The sequence below is a fragment of the Capsicum annuum genome, chromosome 6 (genome assembly GCF_002878395.1).
Source record: "Capsicum annuum cultivar UCD-10X-F1 chromosome 6, UCD10Xv1.1, whole genome shotgun sequence".
NCBI classification, from domain to species: Eukaryota; Viridiplantae; Streptophyta; class Magnoliopsida; order Solanales; family Solanaceae; genus Capsicum; species Capsicum annuum.
In genome coordinates, this window is record NC_061116.1 from 204,181,399 (window position 1) to 204,192,485 (window position 11,087).

The 11,087-nt window shown below is 31.9% G+C and overlaps 1 protein-coding gene across 1 annotated transcript; it reads left to right on the forward strand.

The window, feature by feature from the left end:
• The first annotated feature begins 1,551 nt into the window (after window positions 1-1,551).
• LOC107874814 (gibberellin 3-beta-dioxygenase 1) lies at window positions 1,552-4,103 on the forward strand. The gene is made up of 2 exons (XM_016721543.2): window positions 1,552-2,121; window positions 3,211-4,103. The coding sequence occupies exons 1-2, from the start codon at window positions 1,646-1,648 to the stop codon at window positions 3,833-3,835; spliced, it is 1,101 nt and encodes a 366-aa protein (XP_016577029.2). The 5' UTR covers window positions 1,552-1,645; the 3' UTR covers window positions 3,836-4,103.
• The last annotated feature ends 6,984 nt before the right edge of the window (window positions 4,104-11,087 follow it).

The following is an 11,087-nucleotide window of genomic DNA, read 5'->3' on the forward strand; positions in this document are numbered from 1 at the left end:
TTTATAGTTCTTCTTAGGATATATATTGAGTTTTATAAAATTGTTCAAAATGTTAAAAAAAAAACTGAAATAAGAAGTTGAAAGTTGAAGAAAGTAAACATGGTGATGGTAAAAAGTGAGTAGAATTATGGTGATGATTGAGAGGATTGAAGAGAAAGAGAGTTCTGGTGATGATGATATTGTTGTTGTTGCTCTAATTGATGTTGTTATTGTTGTAATTGATGTTGTTGTTGATGTAACTGATGTTTTTGTTAAGTTATGGTGATGAAGAAGAAGACAATGGGGGAAGAAGACAATGGGGAAGAAGACAATGGTGGTAGGGGGTTGCGGGGTGGGGGGTGGGGGGTGGGGTGGGGGTGGTGTATGAAATAAATTTAAGAATAAATAAATATTGATTTAAAAAAAAAATTATATATCAAAATTTTTACACGTGGCAGCTTTTTATTGATCAAAAAGTTAAATTTGAGCCCTTTCACGCGCCTGTGGCGCGTGTATACACGCAGAGGTCCAAAATGGTGTATTTGTAACGAAATAAAGAAGAATCGTGGGGTAATAGGTCGAATTCAAAGTTTAGGTGTCTTTTTGAAAATCTCAGCCAACATCAGGGGGTAATTATGTATTTACTCTTTTATTTGATATGTTATAAATAGCCTTAACGAAAAAAGTAATTTTATTAAGTACCAACCTATAGAAAACAAACAAAGCAATTAAAACTTCTAAGAATTGAACGAGTTAAGTTATGATCAACAGTTTAGTGACTCAAGCATAACTTTTGGGAGGGTCTCTAAGTTCATTTTAACCGCTTCCTCAAATTCAGCATAACTCGCCCATTTGACAACTCTTATAAACATAAGCACCGATGATTCTAGAGAAGTCTTTTGGATCCAATATGAAAGGGTTTGCCCCAGAGGGTATTATAGCCATTTTGGCAAGCAAATACTTGTGTCTGTGATTTTTGGGATGTATAGGACAATGGTGGTGGCCAGTGGGGAGAGAAGTATAGTGTCTTGTAGCAAATAGTAGGATAATAGGAGCAACTAAAGATTGATGATTTAGATGTTTTTCTACTTGAAGACAAGACCATGGCACATGAAATAGAGGGATAGATAGACCCTCACCTATATATATATATATATGGAAACCTCCCATGCTTCCTGGATTATTTCAACACAATAATATATATCGTCATTATAAATAATTTTTAGGTTTTACAGTTTAAGGAAACTTACATATATATGAATATTTTGTGGATGATCTAACGGCGGTGTAAGAAATTTTATTTATATAAAAGTTGAGCTCTATAATATAACCCTTCATTAACTTGTACCAAGTACATACATTATTTTCGTAGAGGACAAAATTGTCCATTCAACTTTCTTGTTGTTTCTATTGTCCAATAGCAATTTATCATTAGTTTTTTGTCTTCTTTCACTCTTTCATATATCAACCAACACCAATAGTTTTCAAATACCACTCAAAATTACATTATTACTAATATTTCTTTTCATTCTAATCAATCACCTCTATATATACCTCTCTACATCATCATCTTTCAAAACATTCCATTTTCTCCTTTTGTTCTTCTTCTCTCTACTATAGCTCATAAAGTGATCTACATTTTTTCTTTATCATTACGTGCTACACTATGCCTTCAAGAATCTCAGATTCTTTTAGAGCTCATCACTCTCAAAAATACTTCGACTTGAATTTAATAAAAGAATTGCCAGAATCCCATGCATGGACATCATCATCTGATGATCATTATGCTTCAGAAAACTCACGTGATTTCGATTCTATTCCAGTTATCGACCTAGACAATAACAATAATGTTCTTGAACATATAGGTCATGCATGTAAGAAATGGGGTGCGTTTCAAATTATAAATCATAGTATACCAGAGAAGCTACTACAAGCTATTGAAGTGGCAGGACAAAGTCTTTTTTCACTACCTATGCAGCAAAAGTTAAAGGCATCTCGTTCTCCTGAAGGTGTCACTGGCTATGGCGTAGCTCGAATATCCTCTTTTTTTCCAAAGCTCATGTGGTCTGAAGGTTTCACCATTGTTGGATCCCCAATTGAACATGCTCGGCAACTTTGGCCTAAAGATTACAAGAAATTCTGGTAAGAATATATAGTTTTATCATCATTGGCAAATATCCAGAATTCATATGTTGTTCATTTTGTCGTTAATATGTCACTAAATAGCTTGTATTTTAATCAAATTTGCACTCATTGTTCATTTGTACGTCTCTAAACTGCCCATAACTAACATATTTTTTATTTATCCATCTTTAAATAGAATTACCAACATTTTTTTATTGTTTAGTGATCAAAATTGTCCAGGTCTAACTTTAGGATTTTTAAACAAATAGCCCGCCTAATTAGCATGTATACTTAGATTATACACAAATTATGCGTGTGTCTGCGAGTGTGCGTGTGTGTATATATATATATATATAATATCGATTTAAAAGTACTGTATTTTGTCATATATACCGGCATATTCATGATTGGATCTGCCACTATTTATTATCCGTCACATTTCTCATGCACGCATATGAAAAATGGAAATAAACTCTTTCTTTCATTTTCACTAGTACAACAAATAACTTTTTCTTTTTTTCCTTTTTGTGCATACTGTATGTGGGGGAAGCCGTAGGTAAAACCTACTCATGTTACTTTTATACTTTATAAATATTAATGGAAGTAGCAAAGTTTAACGATAAAGACACATAAAGGCCCCACAGACAAGATAAGGAAGACTTCCGAGACCTACCAATCCCAAAATCGAATCTAATTATTGCTTTTATACTTGTACTTTGCCTTTTATATCCATTAGTAGTAAATAAAGTAAATTTCTCAATTACCACTAATGAAATTACTTATTCTAGTTTATATCAATAATAGTAATTAATTCAATTTCATTAAGCAAATGAATAATGACCATTAAAGCAAAATTTCTCTAATAAACTATTATTGGTCAACACAATAATTTTTGTCTCACTAAATAGTACTTTCCCTGGAGGGTGGAGCAAGGGGTCGAACCTTTCTCAGTGAAAAATTATGTTATATATATGAGGCTAAAATTATTTTTTTCGTATATACAATAGGTGTTTAATTCCCTCAACCTTCCTGTATATTTGCTTCTTCATATTTTATTTCTTAGTGAAAATTCTGATTTTTCATATTTAATTACCTCTTTTTTTTCAGTGAAATAATAGAAGAATACGAAAAGGAAATGGAAAAGCTAGCAGGAAGACTCATGTGGCTTATGCTTGGGTCATTGGGTATAACCAAGGAAGATGTGAAATGGGCTTTTGGCCCAAAAGGAGGATGTGCTGCCCTACAACTGAATTCTTACCCGGCATGTCCAGATCCGGGTCGGGCCATGGGTCTTGCAGCACATACGGATTCTACCATATTAACAATACTACATCAAAACAACACAAGTGGTCTACAAGTTTACCAAGAAGAGAGCAGTGGTTGGGTCACTGTCCCTCCAATACAAGGTGCATTAGTAGTTAATGTAGGTGACCTTTTACACATACTCTCAAACGGGTCATACCCGAGTATCTTACATCGAGCTATTGTGAACCGGACCCAACATCGCCTTTCTGTAGCCTATTTATATGGTCCATCATCAGGGGTGAGAGTTTCACCCTTGTCGAAATTGGTGGATCAAAAGCACCCGCCCTTGTATAAGGCGGTTACATGGAGTGAATATTTGGGCACTAAGGCCAAACATTTTGACAAGGCACTTTCATCAGTACGGCTTTGTGTCCCTCTAAGTGGATTTACTGATGCCAAAGATCATAATGGGGTACAGGTTGGTTAAACTCATCACTAGACGCACCTCTATTTGATTTTTTATTTTTTTTTCTGAAACAAAATATAAATATATTTCTCTTTTCTCTCTCTCTTGTTCCTTTTAACTCCATTGGAGGAATGTTGTTAATATTTTTGGGAGAGAAGAGAATATAGATTATATATTTTTATCAATCTCTATATTGTATTTCAAAAGGTACTAGTGCAAAATATCGGACATTATGTTTAGGGCCGAATTTACTTATTCAATAGAATGTAGTGTTGATTTCTCTGACGAACGCTCAAATTCAGGGGAAGGGCCACCTTAGGCTCCGATACATCTGAACCCCTTCGACTAAAAATTATAATTATTTATATAATTAAAATTATTTTTTATATATACAGTTGACATTGAACCCCTTTGATTAGTTCATATGTTTACTTCTAAATTTTCTTAGTAAAAATTCTAACTTCGTCACTGCGCCTAATTACTAAAAATTATGCTAGAAAATCATTTTTCTTTAGATTGTGACATAATTAAAGTCATTATATTCGTGTCATTTCTTTCATAAAGTCATCATTTACAATGCCTAAGTGCTATTCACTTATTCCCAATAACTTATTAGCCGTTTGGCCATGGAAATTTTTTCTTTTTTTTTTTAAATTTTTTTTTCGCTTTAGTGAAAAAGTGAAAACACGCTGTGTTTGACCATGAATTTTTCAATTCCAACTTCAGAAAATTATTTGAAAAAGTGAAAATAAGTTTTACTTATTTTCACTTTTTTCATTCATATTTCTCTCACAAAATTTCAAAAACAACTTTAATTTATATTTATGGCCAAACACAACTCCAACTTCATCTTCAACTCCAACTCCGGAAAAAGATAATTTTCATGACCAAACGAGCCTTAGTTGAAGTGACAATACTTTTTTTTAAGGCAGACGTTAAAAAAGCACCCATCATAACAATTTTATTGACCTACTCCAATGGAAGCCACATTTTGATAAAACAAAATAACGAAAATGTCAGTCTTGCAATTAGAACTTGGACATCTAAAACAATAATTTAAGCCACAATTGCATAATATAATTTTCTACAGAGGGATTCAATTGAACTTCTTGCGGATGATATGCTGTATATATTGTTCACAGACGTACAAACATACGCACACATTAAAATTGTACTATTTGTTATTAAAAACGAACAAAAAAAGAAACAATCTTGATCAGCTGGCCCTTTTGTCTTAATGAGCATTAAGGGGAAGATAATATATTTTTGAATATTTAGGAAGAGGACACAAGAAACGACATGTTTTCGATCTAGCTTGGATATACAAAAGTTTCCAATAAAGATGCGGATTCAGGAGTTAAGTCTTATCGATTCAATTTTTTATATTCTTAGTATGAATCCCTTATATTTTTAAAGTTATAGGTTCATATCTACTATGTTATTGTATTTTCAGAATATTTTAACACATAAATTCATGTGTTGTATAAACAAGAATGGATTCAAATGAAATCGATAATAATGAACTGCATCCGCCCCTTATTAAATTAAATCAGTGATAGATATTGGAGATCAAAGTATATGACAAAAGAGAAACTAAACTATCACTGACCTGAATAATTAGACAATTCTATTGTAGAATGATGACAAGTACTAATAAAAACAAAACAAAGCCCACCATGCGAAATTTAAACCAAAAAACAAAAATGATCAGAGAAGAAAAAGGAAAAGCTAGCCAAAGCTAAGTGCAACAAGTTGATGAAGAATATTGAGGCATGTTTGTCAGTGTACAGCTCCAGATGATTCATTTTTTGTTATGCTTTCCCTAGTCATAAATTAAGACATATGAATTCGATATAATTTAATATTTTCAGCTCAAAATTTTATAGACGTACACACATTAAATTCAGAACATATATATAGTGTGGTTGCTGATTCATGGGCAGTAATGGCGATCGATCCTGAAAGTTAAACTATGTAATATATAGATTAAAAATAATTTTCTCGTATGCATATTAAAAAAATGAAAAAATATCAAATACCAAGATTGTTATTTTTGGATACTTTTAACCCCCTTATCAGAATTATGGATCACTCCCCACTGTTCTTGGAAATTATTGTACAAACAGATTACAGGGAGACATGATGGAATATAATGTGGCAGGGGCAATCCCTTCAACTGCAATGTGAGGTAGAAAACATGTGCTTTGATCCTGAAAAATTATATTCAATCATTTTTTCCAATTTCTTAAGAGCTTTCATTGCTCTAAAAGATTTTCTGCCATGGAATAATTTAACAAGAGTACTGTCCTAGGATAGGAACAATTGTACGTGGGGTTTCAAGTTTTTCAACTTGAACAGAAGTGTAAAGAAAACAGTGAGGTCAGTCTGGAGTACAATGGAAAGTAAATGAAAGAGGGATGAGCAATTTTTTCAGGGAGAAAAAGTTCCAAATTTGACTATGTACTATTTAGAATTTGCTCAATTTTGTCATCGTTAATTAGACTTTCGACCTATAGTACCTTCTTGTTACAGGTCATCTTGTATTTACGCTTATTATTAGTGGTACTTCTAAAATGAGTGCCTTTGATATGAAGGAAAATATACAAGTGTGATTAATTAAAAAATAAATAAAATTAGCAAGAGTAGTTAATTTGTTCTTAAAGAATAGGCATAATTCATAAATGTAGCTTTTAACTTGACTTCAACTTTCATCTATACCCTCCAACCTTGGATGTGCAGTATTGTGCACAAGAAGACACTTAAACTTGTATCACTAATAAAAAAAAGAAGAAAACCGACCATAAGTGGTCGGTTTTCCTCAATTTCCGACCACAGAAACCGACCAAAATGCGTGGTCGATAAAACTGTGGCAGCTTTTTTAAAACCAACCACAAGTGGTCGTTTTTTTTTTAAAATATATATATATATTTTTAAAATTTATTATTATTTTATTAAAATAAAAAAATAATTTTTTTAAAAAAAAACCGACCGCAAGTGGTCCGGCTTTTTTAAAAAATTACTTAATTAATTTTAATAAAATCGATCACAAGTGGTCGGTTTTCTTTTAAAATTAATTAATTAATTTTATAAAAACCGACAACAAGTAGGGGTGTGCATCGGTCGGTTCGGTTCGATTTTATGTGTTATTTGTTTGGTTTATCGATTTTTGATTTTTAAATATGTAAAACCAATAACCAACCAATAAGATATTTTCTTATCGGTTTTTGGTCCTTAACGGTTCGATTTTTGGTTTAACCAATAAGAAAATACTCATAAAATAGAAATAGTAACAATTAACATAAAAAAATGAAATTTCAGTTACCGCCAAAATCCTACGCAATGCACTTTAGTTTACAAGAATTTTCAAACTTGAACTGAATGTTAGTTCGGGAAAAAACTAAATCATAATTGTTGGAAGCTACTAAATGCTTCAAGCTTTCTAATACGATAATACCAGAGCTTTATATTGTTCCTTTGTTGCCCTGAATAGGTTAATACTTTGTGAATCACTGAATTTGTGAATAAATAGTGCATATATATATATATATATATATATATATATATAGAGAGAGAGAGAGAGAGAGAGAGATTTATGTATATAACATAAATAGGGATAACACGGTAACTTAGTGTATCCTTATTAGGTTATCAGTTTAACCGATAACCTAATAAGCTAAAATCGAAACCGAACCATTTACCCAATAAAATATTTTATAAAAGAGAAAATACATCATTTCCCCCCTGAACTTGTAGCCAAAACTTACTTTAGACCCTAAACTAATCGGGCAATTATATACCCCCTTAACAACTTTTAAGTGAAATTTTTGCCACCCAAGTTGCTGATGTGGCAATTTTTTTAAAAAAGCTGCGAGTGAATGGCCCAAAAAACGTGAAAAATGTGGGACCCACCTTTTGCATTTTACAAATTCTCTTTTTATATATATATGTAAACATCTTCATCACTTCTTCATCTTCTTTAACCCCCCTCTCATCTTCCTTACCACACCCCCACCCCCACCCCCACCCCCAACACATTGTTGGTGCATTATTTGTAAATTGTCATCACAAGAAACAAGATTAAAGTTGGAAGAATCAAAAGATTAGTTGGTGTTCATGGAGATGCTATGAAATTTTTTAACAAAATTAGGCATTGAAAATGTGATATCATACTCCATTGATTCAAGTAATATAAAACCCTTCTATGTAGTACTATATACACTACGCATCATGATCGGAGACTCCATTTTTTTCTTTTTCCTCTCCACAAAATACTGTGAACACACACACAGAGTGAACGGAGTAGGCACACATATCACCGGAAAACACTCACCTCACCGAAAACGTGCACACATTATTTTTATTTTATTTTTTTAATTAAAAACCGACTACTTGTAGTCGCTTTTTAAAAATATTTTAAATCTAATTTTAAAATAATACCGGCCACAACTGGTCGGTTTTTAATAAATATTTTTTAAAAAAATCGACCACTTGTAATCGATTTGTGTATTTTTTTATTTTTAAAATGAATAATTTAATATAAAATTATTAAAATTAATATTTTGGAATTTTAAAATATAAAACCGACCAGTGGTCAATTTTTGAAATTATTTTCTTTTTTATTTTTTAATTAAAAATCAACCACTTGCGGTCGCTTTTTAAAAATATTTTAAATCTAATTTTAAAATAATACCGACCACAAGTGGTCATTTTTTAATTAAATATTTCTTTTTAGTGGTCGGTTTTATAAAATTTATTTATTTTTAAACTTTTTTTTTACATTTTTGTATTTTTTTTATTTTTAATATGAATAATAATTAATATAAAAATTATTATTTTTGAATTTTAAAATATAAAACCGACCACTTGTGGTCGATTTTTTTTAAAAAATAAAATTGAAAACCGACCACATCTGGTCGGTTTTTTGCGACCACATTTTCGTGGTCGTTTTTTTTGGTCGGTTTTATTATTTTTTTTAACAGTGTATAAAGTTGAATAAGTAGACAAATGCGTCCTATGTGGCATCCTACATGACTAATTTGTGTCCTACGTGGAGTCCTACCTGTGTTATGGCATATAGGACGCGTGCGTTTATTCGTTCAACTTTATACAAGTTTAAGTGTCTACTTGTGCACATTCAAAATTTGAGGTCGCAGTGCTAGCTGAGGTCAAGTTACAGAACCTGTGTATTTATTATGCATAAAGTATAGATAAAGTGATGAAACACCATCCTAATTAATGTTTTCTTAAAGGACATATACAAAAATAAAAAATACGATAAGTATTTTGAAACGTAGAATATACCATTATAACAATTAGGGGAAGGAATCTGAGTATGGTTTGGGCAGGCATGCTCATCAATCTCCAGCATAGTAATAATATTTTTTGCGTATGTTCATGTCTATGAGACTGATGTCCTAGACCAGGCCTCATTTGTTTACACGTAATGGAGGTATGGATCTGAAGGTTTTGACTTCAAACTATTAAGTGCATTTGTTTTTTAGAAAATGCTCTATTTCCATCTTGAACTATACGTGAAAAGGCTGAGACACACCCGAACTTTAGGAGGGTCCTATTACCCACCTAGACTAATTAAAACCGTATTTTTGACAACCTTAGTGCCTACGTGGCACATACGTGGCATATACGTGACACAACACACTGAAGGGTCCACATAGACAGACATGTGTGCCAGGTAGGCACTAAGGTTGTCAAAATACGATTTTAATTAGTCCAGGGGGCAATAAGACCCTCCTAAAGTTTGGATGTGTCTCAGCCTTTTTGCGTATAGTTCAAGATGGAAATAGAGCGTTTTCTCTTTATTTTTTTTTTAAGATTTAGCTCGTAATGAGTCAGAATAGATTTTAATCATTCAAATCTGAAATCAAGTCTTAATATCATTAAAAAGTACTCTTGTGTTGGATAATATTCACTACCACTCTATCCACAATCACTACCACCTCTATCACCAATACCATTGTCAACCATCACCAACCACTTCCACCATCACAACCACCATTGACAATTAATATTACTACCAACCACTATTGTTAACCGCTACAAAACCTACCACCTTCATTATTCTAATTATATCCACCGCCAATGCCAACATTAACACTAATTCCAACGTCACCACCATCATTAATTACTACCGCCAATCCCTACTACCATCCACCTCTTCTATCACAACTAGCATCATTTCTAACTACCGCTAATACATCATCAACCTCCACACATTCTTCGACCACCATCACCATCATTGTCACTGATAGCCACCTCTACCACCACTTCAACCACTACTATTACTACAATCTACACAATTATTGTCACTGATCGCTACCTCTACTACCTCTTCAACCACTTCCATCACTACAATTTATTTCGGCTAACAACCATCTACATTATCACAACTAACAGTATCTCCAACTACTACTAACACATCGTCAAACATCATGCATTTATTTTTCAGCCATCACAATCAATACCTCCAATAACTAAAATCAACCAACTTCACATCACAATCACCGCCATCACTACCTATCATCACTATCATAACAGTCACTACAATACCAATTGCAACCATCTCTACCATTACAACTATCACCACCAACATTAATAGTCACTAACATCAATCATTACCACCACCACCATTACAAACAATCTCCACTATCATTAACAAACATAAATATTTTTTTTAACCAAATAATAATTTTGTTGTATTAAATTAATTTTTTTTTATATATAATTAATTTTTCATTTGAATTGTATTTCTTATTATATATACAAATAATAAATTTTACATATTTAGATGTTGAAAAACAAACAGTATTAATCACTCAGTTTTAAGATATAGAGATAACATCTTAATCATTATAAATCGTACGTAATAAAAATAAATATAGACTAAAGGCTGGTGTGTGTTTTGCGTTTATACTAAACTAGACATTGAAGGGCCTGTGCTATGTGACACAAATATAATTTAGATAATTAATTATTAAAATAGTTTTAAGTTTTAATTATTATGATTTATGATAGTTTTTCTTCTATTCCAATTTAAGTGACACTGATATAATTTTGAAAGCAAGCCTATATATGTGGAACTAATATAATTTCGATAGTCAATCAAATATTTTTGTTTGACATATCATTTTGTGTCCATTTTATGAAATATTATTAATTTTCCTATGGGACCATAATAATTAATTAGGGGGTGATACAATAAAATCACGATTGAAGAAGTAAAGAAGACATGTCTTAAATGACTTATAACAACTAA

Coding starts and splice junctions, on each gene's coding strand:
- LOC107874814 (XM_016721543.2), top strand. CDS start 1,646: ATGCCTTCAAGAATCTCAGATTCTTTTAGAGCTCATCACTCTCAAAAA. Junction 2,122..3,210: donor AAAGATTACAAGAAATTCTG/GTAAGAATATAT, acceptor CTTTTTTTTCAG/TGAAATAATAGAAGAATACG.